Source organism: Protopterus annectens, chromosome 4.part0, assembly GCF_019279795.1.
Source record: "Protopterus annectens isolate FY-2018-M chromosome 4.part0, PAN1.0, whole genome shotgun sequence".
Classification (NCBI taxonomy): domain Eukaryota; kingdom Metazoa; phylum Chordata; order Ceratodontiformes; family Protopteridae; genus Protopterus; species Protopterus annectens.
Window position 1 is genome coordinate 686,710,371 of NC_056733.1, and position 25,000 is coordinate 686,735,370.

General features: G+C 41.1%; 1 protein-coding gene across 1 annotated transcript in view; it reads right to left on the reverse strand.

Annotated features, from left to right (window-relative positions):
* CAMKK2 (calcium/calmodulin dependent protein kinase kinase 2) overlaps positions 1 to 25,000 on the reverse strand; it is a 1,901,640-nt gene that overhangs the window by 895,544 nt on the left and 981,096 nt on the right. Inside the window, exon 5 of the mRNA XM_044068653.1 lies at positions 2,136 to 2,187. Coding sequence (XP_043924588.1) covers positions 2,136 to 2,187 — 52 coding nt within the window. The remainder of the gene's footprint in view (positions 1 to 2,135; positions 2,188 to 25,000) is intronic.

A 25,000-nucleotide genomic window follows, 5' to 3' on the forward strand; every position in this document is an offset into this window, starting at 1 on the left:
CAAAAGGTGCTTCAACAAAGTATTAGTTTAAGAGTGTGCACACTTATTCAACCAACTTATTGTACGTTTTTTATTTTTTATATTTTTCCCCCTACCAGGTTTGTTTGTTTTTCAATTGAATTGCACACGTTATAGATCACATTAAAGGTGGGTAAAGTTTTGAAATGATTTATTGTGGTCTCATTTTTTACATCACAAAAACTTGGCATTTTAAAAAAAAGAGATGTGTACACTGTTTATATCCACTGCATACACACACACACACACACACACACACACATATATATATATATATATATATATATAGCTATACACACACACACACGCACACACACACACACACACACACACACACACACACACACACACATATATATATATATATACACACACACACACACATATATATATATATATATATATATATATATATATATACACATATATATGTATATATACACATACACACATACAGATATATATATATATATATATATATATATATATATATATATATATATATATATATATATATATATATACACAGACACACATTATATATATATATATATATATATATATATATATATATATATATATATATATATATATATATATATACACATATAGACAGACACACATATATATTTCTAAGTGTACTTGGATATGTTACCAAACATAGGCAACCCCCATATGAACTACAGGAGGAGGCACTTCTGGGTACACTGTGGGTACTGAGAACAGCATTCTTGCCAATCATGAAAACACTGACTCAAAACAGACCTCATGAATTTTAACCACACCTTGACCTATGAATAGGGACCATTTTTGCCATGCTATTAAAAATGCTTAAACATTTGGAGAAATTAAAAAGAGAGACAGACAGAAGGAGAGAGAGATAAGTCATAAAATAAACTAGTTATATTGGCCTGTAAATCGTCTAGCTAGATGTGACATGTAAAAGAATGTTTCAACAGTACAGCTTTGCACCTAAACAGCATCTGATAAGTTTGTAGAGGTTCCCCACATGGAATCTTCTCCTACTTCACACCTATGATTCCTGGTGAAGGAGAATGCTTAGTGTATCACTGAGAACATGGCAAGTCAATGTCCTCAAGCACATAGTAATATCAAAAATAATTTAGCGGTAAACTGATGAACTGATTAGTAGGGTATAACCAAACTGGAAGAGTGACCTTGTTTAGACAGTCTGGTTAGCTAGCAAACTATAACAGGCTGTTATAAACAGAAATGGCATACAATATTTCAAAATGAAGAAATAACACAGCACACCAAACTCACTCTCAGTACTGGTCAAATTCAGATCACACTTGTAAGAACTAAACTTTGAGCAAATACCGAGTAGTGGCAACAATCAGGTGTAGTGGACTGTGTCTGTGGCATAAATGTATAACCCTCTGACCATGCCCAAATTAACTTGAGTCTGAACAGCAAGCACAACATTACAGAAGCCTGCCACGAAGAGGTGGCAGCAGCTGATGCCAGCTCATGCCTCAAGGGAAAAACTTAAAACAGACCATAGTGCAGACATGACACTTGTACAATGAGACCACAGGTGTACATCATGGATAGAAAAGCACAACAAGGAGAGCATGACTTTCTACCTTGGCATATTGGGTGCCCAGAAGTACACAACTGCACATGACAGAAATGTAACAGGCACTACACCATGGCAGATTTTAACAAAAGGTGTAAGGATTAGCAGAAAATGTCCCGATTTCCCTCTGCGGGCCTCCAACGCTTTCTTCCCATTACTGTTGTCCTCAGACTCTGGAAAAAGAAATGGGTACATGAGGGATACAGCGTTATGGTCTCTGGGAGACTGGTGAACCAAAGAACACTAAAAACAAAAACAGATGCAGTGGTGCAAGTGAAATAAGAAACATCTTATCACAAAATTATCCATAAGGTTTTAAGTGAACAAAAAAGGCAATGCCCATACTTAATAATAAATGTTAAATACATAGATTGGAATGTTTTAAGCTGACAATTTACTAGGTTCAGGATCTTTTTTTTGCTTTTGTTTTTCTACAGTGGTCTGCAGAACAGTTTGTAGTTGGTATAATTAAACATTGCATACATATTTCACAAAAAAAACTACTGTAATCACTTACGTGGGAAACCTGCTTGCCTCATAAGTTTCTTCTTTGACAGAACTTTCATTGCCTGTAAGAAGATGAAGACCATTACCTAAACGTTTGTTTGTGCAAAACTTTGTAAGTCTTGTTTTTATTAAAGCATCCATCAACTTCCACTCAACAAAAATCTGAAAGTGTTATTTATTGTCTTATTCTATAACTAAAAGTAAATGACATTAGATGAGAAAGGTAAACAACAGCTGCCTCACAGTTCTGAAACAAAAGTCAATAAACTGGAAACTTCATGAGTCATAAAAAATCATGAAATGGTATTAAAATTCTCATTTTATTTTTCAAACAAGAAGTGGAAGGGCATGCTAACAATACCAAACATATCTTCCAAGCTGTATTTCAAACTTGCATCATAAATCTTATTACTCAGAATATCAGTTCTGGTACTACATATAGGCTATCATGTCAAACAAAAGTTTTTTTTTCTTTTTATATTAAAACCTTCTTAATGTCCTTTAATATGCAGCTCTTGAGATTCTTGTTTATTTATTTATTCATCTGTAAACTGGATAAAAATCACAATGTCACTTTTCAGGTGGCTAAGAAAAGTACAATTGTGCAAGAACCTGTCTTAGTGGTACATGTTCGAGTAGATCATTGTTTCAGTAGTCATAACTGCTGGGACTTAGTCACAGGTGTCCCCCTTTGTCTAGCATGTGGTGGATGCTCTTCCTAAGATGTCAAGACTTACCAAGAATAAAGCGAGCATCTGCCTAGGCCATCGTACAGCTTTCCTGCCCACATAGAAGAAAGAGAAGCCCTTTCAAGATACACAGAAAGAAGTATTACAAGCATGTTACAATAATGGAGAGTAAGGTCCCAAGCTGCTCAGAAAAAGGAGAGGGGAACTGACCAGTCTCCCAAGATAGCTTCCCAAACCCAAACAGACAAAACACCTTAAGCAAGGGGGAAGGGAGGAAAGGTTGAAAGAGAGAGGTACCCCATCCCAGTCTGGGATGCCTACAATCTAGAAAGAACAAAAGTAGTGATGACAAACCTGAAGGGATGTGGTAATGCAACACTGATCGACTCGAATATCTACTACTGTAGTCAGTTCCTAGACAAGTGTACTAGGTTCTTTGTTAGAGTACTGCTGTAGTAGCCTTATCTACTAGGATGATTCCCAGAGCTTTAGGATAGTAGCAGGTGGCCTAAGAATTTGCTGATTTTATTTATTTACAGTTATTTAGTGGGAATGTCCAACTTGGAATTAAATCCTATTTTCAGTAGAGGCTGAAGAGAAAAGCTCCATGGTAACATACAAAAACGTACAACATGCAAAATAAATATTAAAACAAAATCACTTATACGGTCATATGTGAGAACTGTGCAATACACATACATCAAAGGGCATCTTTGATGAAAATTACACAAATTCTGTTTTAGAGGATGCACTATAGTGCACAAACATTAAAGCAAATCTTTTGCAAAAATTAATAAAAAGCAGTTTTGGTGGTTGTACTGTAAAATATACTTACTTTAAAGGATTTATTTTATACAAAAACAGTACTGAAAATAGTTAGGCAGTGAGGGTTTAATGACTGATGGAAGCCCAGATTCAGCTGACACAAGTGTGAAAGAATAAAGAGAGAGAGTAATATATCTTTTTGTAGTGGACATGAAAGCTTTGAGACAGAGAAAAAGTAAGCATGAGATTTGGTAGAGATGAAGTTCTAGTGAAATGGGTTAGCGAGGAATATACAGCAGAAAAGTTAAGAGAGGTACGTGACAGCCATAGAGACATGTATTTGGGATAAGAAGTAGATTAGGACCTTCAGAATGTCAGTGATATATTAGGGGGGCATTCTGATGATGGTTAGTTTAGAGGAAGCGAGTCTGCACAACAGATGTGCTATTGTTGATGGTAACAGCATGCTATTGTGGAGGGAGAAGTGGAAGGAGATGGAGGAGTAAATCAGACAGTTACAGCAGTGATATTGCTGTAGTTGGTGAAGAGATATTGTCGTCCTTGGTCCACTGTAAATAATAGTTTTGCTGTTTCTGTACATCTAAGAAATACAGGATTCCTTCTCTTTTATTTTGAGAAGTCAGAAAGAACACAGGTAACTGGATATTCTGATTGAAAGAAAATTCTATCACAAAATTGAGTACCAATGAAAGGTTGGTTCTCTAGTTACCCCATCCCTATGGAAAAAGAGAAAGAAGTTTCTTACCCGTTAGTATGTGGAGATCTGCTCTTCTTGCTTAGGTGATAACAACAAGCAGAGTAATCTTCCTAAGTCAGGAATTTCATACAAGTTGTGGCTGCTGGTGTGAAGCTATAAGATATTGTTACCTGTCCTAGCATGTTTGGCTGCAGTTTTGTAAATACTTGTAAATAATTATAAATTACCCTGTGTTACAAATGCCAGTATGACTAGTTATAACTTTGTAAATAAGTTTTTTTTTTTTTTTTTTAATTGTTTCTTTGATTTGTGTAAGATGTTTGAATCAAACAGTACTCTTCTGGCTGACCAAATGTACATGTATTTCAAAAAAGAATTCTGAATGCAGGCTATGCCAGTGAGCTGACCTAGAGTGATGTCATCGTCTGGCAGAGCTGAAAGGAATGGAATCTCCACAGCAGCTGTTTTTGTTTACTTTTCAAAAGTCTGAAATGAAAGAGTAGAATTTTATAACAGCCCTCTGTGACTCTTAAAAGATTTTAGTATAAAAATCAGGTTATGAGTCAGTTGTTTGCAGTGTAGTGCAGTTGTAGCAGTAACTCAGTAGTAGCTGTAGTTGTCAGTCGTTGTTTGTCAGACCAGTAGTTATCACTCAGAGTTTTCCATAGATGTTCAGCAGAAACAGGAGGAGTTGCTATTCCAGTTGCTGAGGACTGGACAACAGCATGAACAGTGGATATATATATATATATATATATATATATATATATATATATATATATATATATATATATATATATTCTTATCTTGCCTTGCTGAGTTAATTAACTTAGACAGGGACAGTTAATCTACAGAGAGAGAGAGTTTTCTTCAATCAGCGAGAAACCTCTCCTACAGTGTTATTTTCATAATTCTTGTGTATGAAACTATGTGGTTTATTGCAATCAGTTTTAAATAATTTTTATTTATTAAATAGTTTACCTTCTATTGTGGCTGGCTATTTAGAAAGTACTTTTACTAACCTGCGAGAGTTTATGCCTATTGTGACAACACCAGTGCCACTCCGAAAAGCCTGATTGCTTGGATTACATGCTTTCATATCAATATTTACTGTACTCAATATAATTGAACACCCCTTTTGAAGGGTATTGTGGTATTTTGACTGGTGGCAGCATTACCGTGGAATTTGGGAAACAGGACATAGCAGGTAAATCTGTGCCAGTTTTCCTAAGAGTGTATGTATGTATGATTATCAAATATTTAAGAGTGAGTGTGCCAAATACCTAGAACTGGAACATAGTGCTCTGCAATAGGTAGTGTGAAGACTCATTTGGAGATCTGGATCGAAGTAAATAGTTCAGTCCTAGGTTTGGAGCCTGGTCCCAGTGTACCCTTAAGGGAAATTGTGTGTTCTATCCCAGCTTTCAGTGATGCTCCCTTACCGGTGACGACTGAAGTTCCTTAGTTACGTCTCGGGGTTTAAGTACGAGGCTGTCACATTATTTGGTGGCAGAGCAGTGGGATATTTTAATTCAGTTTTAGTAGCCTGTGGGTAGCTGCCACTGAGGTGTGCACTCTCGACAGCCACAAGGTAAACATACAGAGTTTCATTTCACAAAAGTTCTAATTATTTTTTAGTCAGTTTAGTCAGGGACAGCAGGCAAAGATACCAGCAGAGGATTATAGCAAGCTAACCAGGAACCATTTGGCAAAGGTGTTCATAGACAAAGGACTGCTGCATGCCAACCTGACTAAGGAAGCAATGATCTCAGCCTTAGTCACAGTCGCAGAGAAGACCAACAGCTCGGAGGATATCCAGTTTGGCGTTGGGGATAAACAGCCTTCTGAGAAAAGACAGTGCACCTTTTCTTCAGAGGACTTAAAAATTTGTTTGGAATTAACGAGACTCGAACTAGAAGCTGCGGAGAGACAGAAGCAGTGTCATTCTAAACTGGAAGCCAGATGCTTGGAGGCTGAGGAAAGGGAGAGAGAGAGAAGGAGAATCAGTATCAGTATGTGGTATTTGGAGATGGAATCTAAATATTTGGAGACTGAGAAGACAGAGAAGCAGCATCAGCATGAACTGCAGAACAAAAATTTGGAGATGGAAGCTGAAGAAAATGAGAAACAGAGACAACAGGAAAAGCAGCTTCTAACCCTTTGACAGGGTAAATGGGGAAGGGACTGACCGAACCCCAGAAGCCACAAAGGTCAGTAAACTTTTTCCTCAGTACAGGGAGGGAGATGGCTTTGATAGATTTATTTATATATTTCAGAGGGTATGTAAACAATATGATGTTGACCAAGGGCTTTGGGCATGGTTCCTTACCCCCTTACTCCATGGTACTGCTGTTAATGCAACTGCTAAACTGTCTGATATTGATTGACTCAATTATGATTGCGTAAAACAATGTTTACTAAATTGTTTAAAATTAACTCCCTGAATGTACAGAAAAACGTTTTGTGAACATAGACACAAGGCAGATGAAAATATATGTGATTACATCTGATTTAAGTACTTACTTTCACAAGTGGGTGTGTGGGTGTCAGGTCACCATGTTTGAAGGACCGGCAGTCCTTTTAGTGAGGGAACAAGCTCTCAGCACTTTGCCTGATGACATGAGGATCTGGTTGGTGACCAAGAGTATAAATCTGCAAATGAGTTGGGGAGAAAAGGGGATCTCTACTTGGCACATAGGACACCAATGCATAAGAAACGGATTCCCAGTGCTGCACAAGGACATAAGGGAACTTACAGGGGGCAGCCTAAACCACTCCAACAGAGTTCACCAGTAACTAGTTCAACCACATGGTCAGGATCGGGGATTAGATGTTTCAAATGTAATCAGTGGGGCCATGTAGCATATAAATGTCCATTGAAGTAAAGTGAGAAACAAAAGGTGAGGAAGGCAGGAATGACAGACTGCCGGTGATAAGTTGTCTGGAAACAACAGAGGCACCAAATTATCACCAAAATGTGTATCCTATCTTAGTAGATGGAAGACAGACCACTAAGAGAGATACAGCTTCTGATATAACCATTGTGAGGTATGCAGTGGTTAAGGCGGAGCAGTACATGCTTGGGGAATCCACACCAATCAGTGCTCTAGGATGGACCCCATTCCAAACACCCTTGGTTAGGGTTCATCTTAAATGGGAGGGTGTAGAAGAGAACAAGCAGGTAGGTGTGTTTGAGGATGTCCCTGCAGATGTCCTAATAGGGAATGATTTTGATAGTGTAGTATCTTGTGTGCATGCAGTGACATGCAGTCAAGCTTGTAGACAGGCACACAGATCTGGTAGCATGGGGGAGACCCAGACAGATCTTATTTCTGAACCTGGGGCTGGTGATGTGGTTACTTCAGGGAGGGAGCTACCTTGTAGTGGTGCGCCTGAAGGTGAACCGCAGCTGCTGGTAGGTACTGGTATTTCTGTAGACATGGTGACTGCAAGGACATAGGTGAATGGTGTTATCCGGGCTGACAGTGAGGCACCACTGAGAGAGGATACTGGGCTTCCTGTGGAAGGGGAGCTAGGAGGGGTCACAAAAGTAGAGTTGAGACAGGAACAGCTTTCAGACCCTACCTTATGAGATTTGAGGGTGGCAGCTAAGGAGTCACCTGATGCTCAAGAAAAAGGGAAGTCTGTATGCTGGGATGGAGCATGGACTCCTGACGGAGAGATAGAAGGTGAGATAATATGGCAGTGGGTAGAACCTAGAGCTTGCCATCTGGCACCTTTAGCCATAGCCCCATGAGATTTCTTTTGTCAATATGAAAGGGGTACTGTAGAGAGAGTGGACCCCTGAAGGAGGGCTAGAAGGTGAGGTAATGCGGCAGTTAGTAGAGCCCAGAGCCTATCATCTGGCACCTCTAGCCATAGCCTGTGACATTCCTTTTGTCGATAACAAAGGGGTACTGTACAGAGAGTGGACCCCTGAGGGAGGGCTAGAAGGTCAGGTGATGTGGCTGTCAGTACAGCCCAGAGCCTACCTTCTGCCACCTCTAGCCATACCCCATGATATTTCTTTTACAGATAGTAAAGGGTTACTGCATACGGAGTGGAACCCTGTGGGAGGGCTAGAGGGTGAGGTAATATGGCAGTTGGCAGGGCCCAGAGCCTACTGTCTGGCACTTCTAGCCATAGCCCATCACATTCCTTTTACAGGTCATATGGGCATAAGGCATGCTAAGAGATACATTACAGAAAACTTTTACTGGTCTGGGATTGCAAAAGTTGGTGATGTTAACTACATGGTAAACTTAATAGGCAGGAACATGAGATGCATCATGTTAAACTAATGAAATCTTATGACTGGGATGCCCTGCTGCTGAGTATTCGCAGTGGATGGCAGGAAGAGTCTGAGGGGGATCTGATAACTGACCTCCTCAGTGAGGCTAGGACTGATACTTCTGTGGGAGAGGTAGCAATATCTCAGCGGCTATCCCCTATTCAAGTTAAAAACTTACGAGCAGTGTTACAGGAATTTGGGGGCATGTTCACCAGGAAACCTGGGTGTACTAACCTAGTGCAATACCATGTGGATACGGGACCCCAAAGGCCTATCAAGCAAGTTCCTTATAAGGTTTCTGAGTGAGTCAAACAGACTTTGAAGGAGGAGATAAAGGAGATGTTGGAGCTGGAGGTATAATGCAGGAGTCCAGTAGTCCTTGGGCTTCCCCAGTAGTATTGGAACCAAAGAAAGATGGCAGTGTAAGATTCTGTGTAGACTACAGAAAGTTAAACAGTTATACAGAGTCAGATATATACCTATACCTAGAACAGATGAAACTTTAGAACAGTTGTGTGGGGCTAGGTATCTGACCACTATTGATCTGACCACAGGATATTAGCAGGTACCCTTGACTCCCATTTCTAGAGAGAAGTCAGCTGTTATAACACCTTTTGGATTATATGAGTTTACAAGGATGCCTCCAGTAGTCCTTGGGCTTCCCCAGTAGTATTGGAACCAAAGAAAGATGGCAGTGTAAGATTCTGTGTAGACTACAGAAACTTAAACAGTTATACAGAGTCAGATATATACCCCATGCCTAGAACAGATGAAACTTTAGAAAAGCTGTGTGGGGCTAGGTATCTGACCACTATTGACCTGACTACAGGATATTGGCAGGTACCCTTGACTCCCATTTCTTGAGAGAAGTCAGCTGTTGTAACACCTTTTGGATTATATGAGTTTGCAAGGATGCCCTTTGGGATGATGAATGTCCCAGCAACCTTCCAGAGGTTAGTAGATCACATCTTAGTAGGAGCATTCCTAGGGATAACTGGGTACTATAGGGAATTTGTGCCCAACTATAGTACAATAGCTGCATCCCTTATTGACCTAACAAGGAAAAACAAGCCAGATAAGGTAGTGTGGACCACAGATTATAAGCAGGCATTCCAGAAGCTTAAAGAGGTTTTGGGAGGACCCCCTACATTAGCCAGTCCAGATTTCGGCAATGTCAATACAGAAGGATTTTCAAGATACAGTACTGGTTGATACATTTTCAGTCAGCCCCATTTTTCTCAAGCAACGATTTTCTAGGGTCACTTGAAAATCTACCTTGAGTCTTTAAAGGGAGGAGAAATGTGAGTATATCAGATATTGTTATCTGTGCTAGCATGTCTGGCTGCAATTCTGTAAATACTTGTAAATAATTATAAATTACCATGTGTTAAAATGCCAGCATGACTAGCTATAACTTTGTAAATAAGTTTATGTTTTTTTGATCATTTATTTGATTTGTGCAAGATGTTTGAATTAAACAGTGTTCTTCTGGCTGACCAAATGTACATGTTTTTTAAAAAGAATTCTTAATGAAGGTTGTGCCAATCAGCTGACCCAAAATGATGTCATCATGTGACAGAGCTGAAAGGAATGGAATCTCCACAGCAGCTGTTTCTGTTTACTTTTCAAAAGTCTGAAATGAGAGAGTAGAATTTTCATAACTGCTTTGTGTGACTTTTAAGATTCCGCTACAAAAAGCAGGTTCTGAGTCAGCTGTTTGCAGTGTAGTGCAGCTGCAGCAGTAGGTCAGTAGTTGTAGTTGTCAGTTGTTGTTTTCCAGACCAGTAGTTATCACTCAAGAATTTTCCACAGCTGTTCAGCAGAAATAGAAGTAGTTACTGTTCCAGTCACTGAGAACCAGATAACAGCCTGAACAGTGGATACATATTCTTATTTTGCCTTGAAGAAGTAAGGGTATCATCTTGCCTTGCTGAGTTAATTAGATTAGACAGGGACATTTAATCTTTAGACAGTTACTGATCTACAGTTAGATAGATTTTTTTAATCAATGTGAAACCTATCCTACAGTATTATTTTTGTAATTCCTGTGGGTGAAACTCTGTGGTTTACTGAAATCAGTTATTCAGTGTATATATGTTTTAAATAATTTTTATTTATTAAATATTTTACTACCTTCTATTGTAGCTTGTTATTTAAAAAGTACTTTTAGTAACCTGAGAGTGTTTATGCTTATTGTGATAACACCAGGGCCACTGTGAAAAGCCCGACTGCTTGGATTACATGTCATCCTTAAAATCAATATTGTATTCAATATAACTGAACACCCCTTTTGAAGGGTATCATGGTGTTTTGACTGGTGGCAGAATTACCGTGGAATTTGGGAAAGAGGACATAGCAGGTAAATCTGTGCCAGTCTTTCCCAAGAGTGTTTGTATGTGTGATTATCAAACATTTAAGAATGAGTGTGTCAGATACCTAGAACTGGGACACAGTGTTTTGCAGTGGGTAGTGTGAAGACTCATTTGGGGATCTAGACTGAAGCAAATAGTTCAGTCTCAGGTTTGGAGCCTGTTCCCAGTGTACCCTTAGGGGGGATTGTGTGTTCCAGCCCTGCTTTCAGTGACACTCCCTTACCAGAGGCAGTGGTGAGGACTGAGGTTCTTTAGATACTGCCCTGGGTTTAAGTAGAGGCTCACAACAGCTGGGTCAAAGGGGAGTCTGGCTAGGCCTTTTCCAAACAGACTTCGGGTACCCATGGGGGTGCTGCTCTCTTTCTTGGTGGTCTTAGGTGCAGCACCACTTTGTTGAACTGCATTACTGCCCTCAGGGATACCAGGTGTGAGTCCAGTGGCTGGCAGGCTGAGATGGTGAACAAGTGAACTTTAATAAAAGAATAGGTCAATCCTGCACTGAATAGCTCAGAGAGGTTATTAAAGGATCAGAGACACTGGTGCTGAGCTAAGGTTCTGCATTCTTGCCTGACACCATAGGTTATGGTGGTAATGGTTATAGGATCTTCTAATGGCAAGCTTCCTCACCTCCTTAACGATATTTAACTCATCCTCATTGTATTAGTATCTGAAAGGCATGAGTTGTAGATCATCTTAATCGTGAGATGTAGTATTTCTAGGCTAAACTGCATGAAGGACCCTTTGTCAGTATGTCAATTGTTAAGAGAAGCAACTGATGGTTCCCATGGGCATTTTCACGATAAAGGAGAAACTGTGCTGCCTGGGCCAAAAAAGTGCACAAAATTTTGACTTATCCGGCCTCACATTTTGAATCATCATTAGGAGTAAAGAAGAACAGGGAAGTCATATCAAAACAGATCTGTCCACTTGATGGCAAAAGTGTCTATTACTCAAACCCTTTGCATGGTGTTCTTAGGCAAAACATTTTCAGCTGTCTGTTTTCAGGAAAGGCAATAAGGTCTGTCTGAAGCATACACCCTCATTTGTGCACTAACTTTAGGAAAACCTTCCTTTATAACATCCAGTTGTGAGGGTCTGCCTTTATTCTGCTTAAATGGTCCGCCATTGTAGTGCCCTGACTAACACTGTGTGCTACAGGGCCAAGTCACAAGCAGGCACTGCTAAACTGCACAGAGGGCAGGATCTGGTCCCACCCTGCTTGCTGATGTACTACATTATACTTCTGCTGTCTGTTACTACTCTTTTTGCAAATCTGCCTGAATGCTCACAGCTTTAATCAATGCCAATAGTTTTTTCACTGATATTTTTCTTTTTCTGAGTATCATTCCACATATCTTTACTTTGAGATCTACCATGAATGGTCCTCAAACCAGGTCTAATACAAATGTTGTAATGGTTTGGTTGGGTGGTCCCTAGGGAAGAAAAGAATCCCACAGTCAGTCTACCCTGCTTGTATCACTACTCCAGTTCCCTGGAAATGTAACACAGAATGGGAATCTGCTTTTCCAGTGGTTGGGCACAATGCCTCCATGTAGATCTAAGAAACCACTAGAGCTTCCTCATACATAGCCTGACAGGGAGAATTGTCAGAATTGTTGGGGCCATACAACCCAAAGCTTTGAGACACACTCTGGCTGTGGCCTTGTGGCCTACTTCTGTTTTGGTTAACAGCAAAAACTATTTCTGCAGGTATTTTATTTTGTCTGATAGAAGGAATGCCATTTGCAGGTTGGTATCCAACTCTGGGCTCAGAAAAATTACCCTGCAAAAGAGAGAGAGAGAGAGAAATAGATACAGGACTTTTGAAGGTTGAGAGTAAACCCTGGCTTTGGAGTCTTATCATGACCTTTGAACAGGCCCCATTCTTGAGACACTGGCAACATTATGCAGTCATCCAAGTTAGGGAAAACTGGGATGTCCTGGGTTCTACAGAAAACAATCACTGGAGACAGGCACCTGGTAAATATCCTGTGAACGGTGGCCAAACCAACAACAATGAGGTAAACTGATAATGCAAGCCCACTGTTTTGAATCTGAGAAAACACCAGTGGTCCCTGTATTTTGAAATATGAGGTAGGCATTTTTTTAAATCCGGGGTGACCATCAGAGTCTGTAGAAACAGTAGGGGCAACATCTTCAACTTTACAACTCTTATGTAAGTATTTAGCCTTGACCAGTCTAAAAGAGGTCTCCAAGGCCCCTCTCTTCTGGTAACTAGGGAGAGTCTTGAGTACAAGCCTTTGTTACTCTGTTAGGTAGGACCCAGTTTTATTACACCACATATTAGGAGTTCTTAGTTTAATTATATATTCCAGATGCTGTTGTGGTTTCTTGCCATTGGTGGAATGTCTAGCATACCTGGCTGACTCACATTTTAACTAATTTCCTTCTACAACGGCCTGGAGAACCCAATTGTCTCCTGCGATGCTGTTCCAGACCAGAAGTCATTGAGACAGTCTCCCAGTAGTCCTGGTGGCTTGGCTGGGGTTTGGATTTGGGGTGAATGGGAAGGAGGGAGGGATTGATTATATGCAGTCATGGCTGCTCCCAGCTGTAGGGAGCCCCTTGGGGTCCCACAAGATTTCACTTATTTTCGTCCTGCCATTTCTTTCTAAATTGGCCTTTTCTCTGCCTGTGGTAGATGGGCTCTGTCTTAGATGGATAGTTTTTGTCAAACTGTGGCAAGGGGGTGATGGAAAATATGTTTCATACCTGCATACCTTTGCCTCTTTCCCCATTTTCTTAAGCAGCTTCTTGTTTGAAGGGTCATTATGGAGCTGCACATTAACATCCTCTGGTAAGGACTAAAGTCTCATCCACACATCTCCTAATCACAGAGCCCGTGTCTACTGCCCTGGATACTGCAGCTCTAGAATCACAGCAACATTTGTTAGAGTACTTTAGCATCTTATTGTATGTGTGCCCCAAAGTCAGCATCAGAAACCTCTCCATTTTTTTTTCACCTAGATAGTCCAAGAGAGTCATCTAGAACTTAATCATATGTGTCTGGCAGTTAATAATTCTGAAGGCCAAAGTGGCAGACCTATAAACTTTGTTCCCAAATCTATCCAAAGCCCTACTCACTTTGTCATTTGAGTGTGTGCTGTGGAGAAGAATCAGTTTAGACCCTTTTCTATGGAACCATGGACATCACTGTTGGAACACCAGTGGATTTGTGTACAGATGTTTGAGGAAATCTTGCACCTTATAAAACCTGTCAGGTTTCTCTTGGGCAGCAGTCTGAGAGTGAATTTCTTGGGAACCTGCCAAAAGAACATCCTCAATGGCCCCCAAGAACAGAGGAGTGGTCACTGTTTTTGGAGCATCTAGGCCTAGAAGATCAAAGTATCACTTTAGGGCCTCTGACACCTCCCTTCCTTCCCATTTGAAGAAATCCTTTATACTAGAATGTGTCCCCCTAAAAAGACCTCCTCTGTAGAGGGACTTAAACGGTGTCCTCAACACCTATTTTACAGCCTACAGGAGAAGACAACTCTGAAGAATAAATCCGTTTCCCCCTTACTTTTTGTGAGTACTCTCCCTCAACAGGAGAGTGGTCCCTCTTTCTTATAGCAAAGTTTCGATGTCTGGCTGCAAGCTCTGAATGACTTTCAGCAGGCACTGGACAATGCAGAACCAGAATTCACAGAAAGACTAGGGAGTAGGAGATGCAGAATTGGAAGGACCACCCACAGTCTTGGATGCAGAAACTGGCTGGGAAGTGGGGAACTGTGCTTCATCTTTTGGGTCTTTTAAAGAGGGATATCTACATTGGAAGTCTTAGTCTCCAAATGGGAAAGTACAACTTCTATGCCATGACCTGCAACATCCTCTTTAACTAAAGTAGTCAGGGTCTTGTAAACCCATTCAGAAAAGAAAGCAGGCTTTCAACAAGACCACTCCAGCCCTTGCATCTGAGTAAGTCCTTTATCTAACTCTGGCCCAGTGAGAAGTTCTACTATCCGAAGGCATGTCAGCCTCCAAAGGGACAGTCTCCGAGGCCTGTGGATAAATTAGTGTTCGGCCCCGGGGCTGTAAAAGCACATCACTGGAATAGCACCTCTAGACCAAGCTTGGATACTGGACACCTGGTGCAAAACTCCTGTATCCTTCTCTGCCTTCTCTTTTAATTTCATTCTAATGAGATGCCACAGGAGGAAGATGATCCAATGGGTGCTACAGCAGACCTATTAAAGGCGTCAAGCCTCCTCTTTGTTGGGTAGTGCTGCAGGGAGTGGTCTCTACTTTGGATAGTGTTAGGGCATAAATCAGTAATGAACACACTACCCTTGATCATCGTGATCCAGACATAACAAAAAAAATGCAACGGGTGTGGTAATCCTTATGAACAACATGTTAAACACAAATGATCCTTCCTTTTTTTCACCCCAGACATGAGACTGATGTCTCAAAAACTAACACTACACCTGTAGCTAAGCACAAACAGAATTTTTTTCTCAATGGAGTACTTGTCTGGCTCCAGAAGCAGACTTAACTATGCAGAGAAACCAATCGCTTTTCTTGAAGATATGAAGCAAACATATTGAACTGTGGCAGGAAAGTCGCAAGATAGCAAAGGCAGATGTCAGCTTTATACTGTGAGTGTCTTGACATCCTAGGGAAAGGGTGTCTGTTGTGCTTAGGGGGAATGGTTTTGAGCTCTGGAACTCAGTCACATACATTCCTGTTTGTGTGGCCGATGTCCCAGTAGATATGACCACTAGAACTGTGATTTAATGAAAAACATCATAGCTACAATAAATCAACTTGTTCACAGTCAAATCGGAGAGTGAAGAGTTAAAGAGGCAGACCCAAAACTGTAGGATAAAGATAGTTATTTATTGACATTTGATTACTGGGAAGTCCAATTGGGTAGGAGCCCATTTTCAGCAGAGGCCCAGGGAGAAAAGCTCCAAAGTATTACAAAACATTGTAATGATAATAGTTTTACAGACATTAAAAATAATACAAATAAATACAGTTTAAATAACTATACCAAAATTAGACATAATTTGAAAACACTGGTTAAGAGTAGATACATGTTATATGACAATGCTTTAACAGTTACAGAAAGAAGTTAGTATAATACAAACAGAAACTGCAAGATGAAGTGAGAGAAAAGCAGGCTTATGGTACATTTAGAAATAAAGCCAAGGGAAAGAAATTGACAGAAGTAAGGAAGTGAGTGAAGAAGGGAGAATGAGCTCTAAAGTAAGAACTGGTATTTTATCCACATTTATTGATACAGTTTGTTCTGGTGTTGAGCATGAACACAGACAGCTTTTGGCTAGGAAGTCTTTCAGAATGGCTTTGAAGGATGAAAGGGGCGGTACTGACTTGATGAATAGAGACAAGGAGTACCAGGCCTTAGCAACATGGTATGAGTACACACAATGCCCAGCGGTTATGACAAGTTTGTGGACAGAGTTTTTTGTCATCAGATCGTAATGACCGACTAGGAACATAATTGTGTAGAATGTTATTTTCTGCCAGATAAGCAGATGGATTTAGGATAATTTTATAGGTGGTAAGGGGCTCTGTAAATGTTAGTTGATGGAGTAGTTCTAACTAATTTAGCCTTTTTAGTGTTATACAGGTGGGTTCCAAAATGGGTATTTGCTGTAAATTTAGAACTTTGTTATAGCATTTCTCATGTCTTGATATTTGAGATGCTTGAAGGTTAGTAAGGATGGCAGCACCATAAAGAAATGTGGGAAGGAGATAAGCAGTAGTAAGTGTAGCTTTAGTTGGGTCAGTGAGAAAGTTTTTAGCTCCATAAAGCATCACTAATTTCTGATTAGTTCTTCTTATTGCAATTGTGCACATGCAGGTCAAATGTATGATTATCATCCACTATCATCCCTAATACTTAACTATGAAAAGTTACTTCAGAGCTTGTATTATCAAGAGAGAGGCCTTTAAATTTTGTTCTTTCACAGGAGAGGGATTTGGGGAAAAATAGTAGTACTTTTTGAGTTTTGTGTTTTTTTTTTTTTTTTTTTTTTTTTTTTAAGAGTTAATCATGAGTTAAGAGTTACAAAGCCATGTTTCAGTTGCTGTTAAAGCTTTCAGAATATTTTTTGGAGGTGTGCCACATTGTCAGATGTGCAAATGAGTGTCAAGTCATCTGTGCACTGTATTAGGGAGGCCTGTTCTGTGGATGTGTGGAGGGTGTTGATGAGAATGTTAAAGAAGAGGAGACCAAGAATAGAAAATTGTGGTACATCAGTGGTGACTGGGAGTTATAAAGAGAGTGACATTTTACTGGCTGATAACTATTGGATATATAGCTTTTATACCACAGAAGGGTGGGGCGAGAGACACCTAATGATGGCATTTGAAGTAAAGGTTTACTGTGACAAACTGTATAAAAGGTTTTAGCCAAGTCTTGAAATAAGGAGTAGACTAGTTTGCCATCATCTCTAGCTTTACTGACAGTATTTACATCACATGTTAGAAGTGCAGTGTTAGTTTATGTACCCACACATGAATTGGTTCAGCAATATCCATATTTATGGGGACATGATAAAATGAAGTATTTAGGAGTATGGATTCAAAATTATTCCGGTGTGGCAGCTATGGATATGTGGGAAGAGACTAAACAAAAGATAATACAAAAACTGAGAAAATGGAAGCTTTGTCATATGGCTATGGATAGTAAGATACAAGCAGTTAAAATGTTTAGTCCCATTAGTCTTACACACAGGTCAGCCATATTTTTGTCAACCAGAGAAGTTGTGGATAGCAATTAATAAAGAGCTGAGGGACTTTATCTGGGAAGGGAAGATGGCAAGAGTCAAGTGTGACAGTCTGATTCTTCCAGTAAAACAGGGCGGATTGGGATTACCTGATTTGAAGGAGTATTTCAAAACTACACAGTTAAGCCAACTATACATAGCAGCACAAGCACAAAAAAAAGAAGTTATGTAATCACCATATCATTCCATGTGTGTTGTCCATCTTCACCTTCATTATTTCTTGACTGAGTTCAGATCCGATCTTTGGATCCATCTCGACCTTTATTTTCATGTTCAAGGTCCTCTGCTAGCTCGTGGCTAACTCTCTATCCCAGCATGCACTGGAACCATCTTCAGATCTTTTTTGCCCCAAGTTTATAATCGTATTGCCTCACCCCAATGAAAGACTGAGAGGCCGATGAAGTGCAGAGATCAAGGGGATCCAATTAACTAGATCTGGTCATCTAGGAGTAAAAAAAAAAAAGGAAGGGGGGAATGGTGGGTGGGATGTAAACATGAAGGCAAAAATGGACAACACACACAGAACGTTATGGTGAGTACTAAACATCTTTATGTGATGTCCTATCTCACCTTCATTCTTACTTGATTGGGACAGCGTCCCTAGCAACCTAATTCTTGGGTGGCTCACAGGAGAATATTCCTCAGAACCATGGATCCAAAGGAGGCCCTACTCCTGGAGGCCAAACTGACTTTGTAATGAGTGATAAAGGTATGGGGTTTAGCCCATGTTGCTGCTGCACAAAAAGTGTCAATAGACACCTTAGCCAGAAAGGATGAAGAAGTAGCAATGGCTCTTGTAGAATGAGCCTTAACTTTTTGCAGAAGTTCTTTATTTTGAGACTTGTAAACAAAGATTATACATTCTGACAGCCATTTAGAAAGCATAACTTTAGACACAGGGGATTCTTTCTTAGAATCTGAAAAGGAAACAAATAGTTGATCAGATTTACCGAATTCAGCAGTTCTATGTACGTAAAAATGTAACTGCCTATGTACATCCAACTGATGTAACATGTGCTCTGCTTTGTTTTCATAACTTGGGAAGAAAACTGGTAACTCAATATACTGGTTCAAATTTGTTTCTGAAAGCACTTTAGATAGAAAAGCGGGTGTTGTTCATAAAGACACACTGTCTCTATGGAAAAGCAAATATGGGGGGGCTTTATGGACAACGCTTGCAACTCTGATACTCTTCTAGCAGAGGTGATAGCCACCAAGAAAACGGTTTTCCAGGTCAAAAAATTTAATTCGCAAGACAATGCTGGTTTGAAGGGAGGAAAAACTATATGAGATAGAACAAAATTCAGATCCCAAGGCATTGGAGGGTCCTTAATAGGTGGTCTTAACAAAATAGTACCTTTGAGAAAAGCCTTACATAGCTTATGGGACATTATATTAGTGCCATTATCTCCCAAATGGAAGTTTGAGATCGCTGCTAGCTGAACTCTAATAGTAGCTGTAGCTGCACCTTCATTGAATAGTTTAGCCAGGAAGTCTAGGATGAAACTAATAGGAGCAGAAAGGGGATCGATGTGGTTATAGGCAGCCCATAAACAGAATCTTCTCCATTTGTTTTTGTAAATCTTTCTCGTTGAAGCCTTATGAGAAGAAATTAGAATGTGTTTAACCCAAGAAGAGAGGGCTGGAAGCCTGTCTATCATTGGAATCGGAGCAGCCACGCTGTCAGTTTGAGGGTCTGAAGGGATGGGTGGAGTGTTCCTGACGCACGAGTCAGAATGTCTGGAACTGGGTCCAGAACCCATGGCTCCTCCTGAAGATGAGGCCACAGGAAGGGGAACTAGATTTGCCGAGGCCAGTATGGAGCAATGAGTATCAAGTCCCTTCCCAAACAACTGGCTTTCTGAAGGACTATGAAAATTAGTGGAAGGGGAGTAAAGCGTAGAGGAGACCCGGGGGTAAATCATGTACAAGTGCATCCCCTGCTGACTCCCCCAGAGAGGGGAAGAGGGCAAAGTACCTGCTGCATTTGGTATTCATGGATGTCACAAACAGGTCGCAGCAAGGCTGGTCCCATTTTCAGAATTTTTTTTCTGCTACTTTCTGTTTCAGGGACCACTCATTAGGCATCAGAATTGATCTACTGAGTCTGTCCGCTATTACGCTGGATTTCCCCGGGATGTGCATTACTATCAGAAAGCATTGGGAGGAGGATGCCCATTGCCATACTCTCAGGGCCTCTCGACATGGGGGTAAGATCTGGTCCCTCCATATTTTTTTTATATAACATACGACTGACATGTTTTCTGTCTGGACTGCAGGGGTTCCCAGGGGTGAGAGTTCTTGAATGCTTGTAACAACTAAAAGCACCGCTCTTCATCTCTAGGACACTGATGTGCAAGTGGGCCTCTTGGTCTGCCAGGTGTCTTGGACTGTCCTTTCCAGATAATAACCCCCATCTGGGAGGCATCCGTGGTCACAGTGGCCACTGGACTGAACAAGCGGTCGATCTAGAGTCACTTGAGTGGAGTGTAGCCACCATCGAAGATCCTTTTTGCAAGTTTCTTTTATGATTATCTTGTGAGATAATGGTAGTTCTTGCATCAACCACTGAGTGGACAACAACCACTAAAGAATCCCCATACGTAGACGTGCTAGGGGAACTAAGTATTGCTGCTGCCATGATCCCTAGAGATTTCAGAACTATCCTCGCCGGAGCTTTCGTGGGAGTCTCACCGTCATTTGTGTTGAAAATAATTCTGCCCCAATGAATACCACATGCTGAGAAGGCACCAAGGCAGATTTTTCATAGTTTATGGTAATCCCTAGGAGGAAGCAGAGTTGCAAGGTTGTATTTCTGGCCTTGGTTAGCATATGCCTGGTTGTGGTGGTCAAAAGCCAGTCGTCCAATTGCGGAAACACCTGGAATCCTAAACGTCTCAAGTGAGTCGCTACTACTGCCATACATTTGGTGAACACTCTTGGTGCTGTAGTGAGGCCAAAGGGCCGAGCTCAAAACTGGTAGCGACTGGCTCTCAGCCGAAAGTGCATCTCCTGGATCGCCTGTCCATTTTTATGTGGTAGTACACATCCTGGAGATATACAAAGCACATCCAATCATCTTTTCCCAAGAATGGGAGTATCGACTGCAGAGTCACTATCAAGAACTTGCTCCTCTTTAGCAATTTGTTTAGAATGCTGAGATCCAGAATGGGTCTTCAGTCCCCTGTTTTCTTTAGAACTACAAAAAATCTTGAATAAGTTCTGAATCCTAGCTGGTCTGCGGGGATTTCTTGGACAACTCTTTTGTCTTTTGAATCTCTAGAGTTGCCTATTCCTTCTGACTGGGTGAAATGTCTGGAACTTTTTTCATCTTTGGAGCAGGAAAGGAAAACAGGATGACATAACCTCTGGTTATGATGCTTTGTACCCATTTGTCTTTTGTTAGTTGTCACCAGGGTCTGGGTACAAAAATAAGCGACCCCCAACTACCTCCAGAGCTGGACAATCAGGCCTCCTTTCAGGAGTGCTGAAAGGGCCTACCAAAAAAAGATTCTCTGTCACTCTGATTTTACAGAGCCCCTGTGCCATGAGGTCAGCATCTTCCATTATTACTTCCCCCTCTGCCTCTGGGGGAACTTTCACCATGTGTGTCCTGAAAAGGTCTCTGTGATTTTCAGAACCACATCTTACCACTACCTTTCTGATCTTTGAGATAAGGTCTAGTAGGCATGGAAAAATGGACTCCTATGGCAGACAGAGTCTTTCCTTGCTCTTCACACCTGGTCAGTGTGTCCTTAACCTTAGGCCCGAACAAAGAAGAGATGTCAAATGGGGCATTAACAAAGGAAGACTTAGAGTTCCGCAAAGTCACACAAGTGCATCCAAGAATGTCTCCTTAGGGAAATTCCAAAACCTGCTGCTCTACTCGCTCCATCAGCTTCAAAGGATATGAGTCTGATGGACGCGTTAACAACTGAGTTTAAGGTAGTGAGCTGAGAAGTTACTTTGTCGGTAACTTCTTCAGCTGCTGAGCTTGAAGGGTATTTCCTAGCTCTTTCAGGAGTTCCCTCTGCAGTCTCGTAAAATGTGTGAGGTAGTTTAATGATCTCAGAGAAAAGCCGCTGAAGAAAAAATGCGCTTTCCGTACCTGTCCACAGTCCTGGATCCCTTGTGTGGAGGATGGACAGAAGATGTCTCTGAGATTTCATTCTTAGTGGCTGCTGCCACGACCATGGCATCAACAGGGACTCTCTTTTCCAGAAAAGATTTGTCAGGGGAGGCCATAATAAATTTATTTGGCCTCCTAGGAGTAGGCTCCATGGAATCTGGGGACTCCCACACCTTTCGAGAAATCAGCTCAAGGGGCACACTGAATGGTGGAGTCACACAAGAGGTTGAAGGGTGAGACCCAAAGGCCTTCAGGTATCCATACTCCTCCACCAAAGTGTTAGTGGACTTCTAGTCATCTCTCTGTTTTAACATTTCCAGAATGTCTCCAAAGGAGACATCGGGAGGTGACTGTGGGTACCCTTCTGCCTCATCAAGGTCCATATTAGAAGTGATGGACTCCTCCGAGGAGGCTAAGTGCTTCCTCTTGCATGTTTTCTTTCGAGGGACCTCTTCAGAAGGGTATTCTGGGGAGGTTTTGGGGAGAGTGGGGGAGTACTCTGTGGGGCGTCCTGAGGCCTAGGGTCTCTGCATCCCTGTGGGTGCAAGGGTATAGAGGGAGGAACATTCGTAGAGGACTGTGGACCTGTCTGTGGAGACAGCACCCTCCTCATGACCTCAAAGGCCCCACCATCCCTGATTTGAAGGAATCCCCAGATCCGAAGAAAATGAAGGACCATCTGGAACCAAGGACGATGGTAGGAGCTGAACTCACACAAGCTGAGGCCCCCAAGAGGCAAAGTCAGATCCGAAAGCTGTCCAATCCAACTCACCTCCCTGGACCCGACTGGAGAGTGTTGGCTCATAGACAGACCTCTCCAGCTCCAATGGAGGAAGTCTGAGTTGTGGCCTGATCTGTGGAACCCATGGTGGGTCTCGGAGCTAACACTTCCACTAGTACCAACTCAGGACCTTCCGACTCCAAAGCCAGTGGTTGGATCAGAAGAGAATTTGGAGCACAGGGAGTGGATGTTGTCAGATCCGAAGACGTGGAGGTGGGATCCAACATTAATTTGGCCAGTGCCTGTGTCTGCAACAGCTTCTGTCCCACCCGATCCACGTCATCATCTGAAAGACTCCTGGAAGATCAGGTTGAGGGAGTGGGAGATTTAGTCTTCTGTAATATAGGCAATCTGAAGATAGAGGAGACCGGCTCCAAAGTTGGGGACTGGCTCCTAAGCTCAAACTCCACTGGCACCGAACAAGAAGGTGTCGGAGCCAATGGAGCCGTGTCTGATCCAAAAGATTTTGGATCTGAGGAGGACAGACGTGGAATCGTGTATGCCAGATTCAAGGACAAAGAGGAGGAAGGTCTTTTGAAAGATTTTGAAGATTTGTCTGACTTTGCAGAAGGGGACTTATCTGACCTAGAAGAACCCGGACCTTCTTCCAGTGCCTCCAAGAAGGGGGTTTTAAGTAGGTCTTTTGAGATTAGTTTATCTTTCCTCTCCAGGAGGGCTCTATGATTAAAAGAGTGGCAAACACAGCATGACCCTTGGAGATGGACCACACCAAAGCAATAAACACAAAAGGTGTGTTTATCACTGAGAGGCATATTTTTGCTGCATCTCTCATACTTCTTTAATCACATAGGTTTAGAATCTTATCAAAGACGAAAACAAGAGTAACAAGGAAAAAGGAAGTTCACAACTCTAACTTAAACCGGTCCTAAGGAAAAAGGGATACAGACTTTTTTTTGGCTCGATCCTCTAAGTTAAACGGATCGAGCTACTAAGAACTACAGAACACAGAGAAACGAGAAAGTCTAAAAGCAACACCAACCAAACTAACATTTTTTTTTTGGCTCAACCCTCTAACAAACAGGTCGAGCTACTAAGGATATCATAATACAAACAAAAAACAACAAGTTCTACAGGAAATAACCAAGGACATAGCTCTCTAACTTAAAAAGGCTCTGGTACAGTTCTGTAATTTAAACAAACTGTACTAATCACGCACCAACTACACTGAATAACAAGCCGGGAAAGGGAATAAATAAGAAACACAACACCTAGCGAAAAAAACAACAGCCAATATCAAAAAACAGCCCAAGAACGAAAAACAAATATTACAAGTAGAAGTAAAAACCTACAAATCTATAGTAATCCAAGGAATAGTAACTAAAAAATAATCGAAAATATCAAGAAGAGAGTAATACTTAGCTAGAGCTAGCAGACGAACACTCAATCTGTTTAGCAGCAAATGAGAGATGAGGATGGTTCCACAGCATGCTGGGATAGGGAGTTAGCCACAAGCTGGCAGATGACCTCTAGCTTGAAAATGAAGGCTGAGACAGATCCGAGAATTGAATCCAAGCCCAATCAAGTAAGAATGAAGGCAAGATAGAACATCACCACATCAACAATTCAAAGTGGAAAGGGATGATGATGAAACAGGGGGAGCTCAAGAAACAAGGACAGACTGGGATTTTGGATGCAGGCCTTTAAGGAGAATAACAATAATCATGCAGAATATTACATCCATAAAGTAGCAGAAAGTATCCTGAGAACTAAGCTAACATGGGAACAGTAATGGAGAAAGCAGATTCTGCTGAAAGGGAGGAGTGCAATTAGGGATAAAAACAATAGGCAAAAGAGGGATGGAATTTACTGGAGAAAACTGGTAAAAGAACCAAGGTATTGGGAGCAAATACCTAGAGAGGGAACGATGACAGAATGGGAAGATGCCAAGAATTTATTTGGACTGCAGGTTAGACATTGGCTTTCCTATCAAGGAATATCAGAGTAAAGGCAAGGGGAAAGAAATATGGGGGTCCTAAGCGGAAGACCAGCACTCGTAGAGTTTTTAGTAGAATCTAGAACAGAGGGTGCCATTAAAAAAGGAATAATTAGTAAAGCATATAAAATACTGCATGATAACTATAAGAATCAATCATAGGACATTAGAAAGGATTGGAAAGAGAGGCTGGATAAGCAATTCACAAAGTAACAATGGGAGGATAAAAGTACGTCTCCCAAATACGCAACAAAAATCTAGAATTTTTAGGATTTTTGCTTGGAAATGTTTACATAGCTATTTTTATACCCCAAGTAGACTCCAGAGAATTTTTCCTCAGGTAGACAGCAAATGTTAGAGGTGTGATGGGGAAGGAGGAGGTAATTGAGAGCATGTT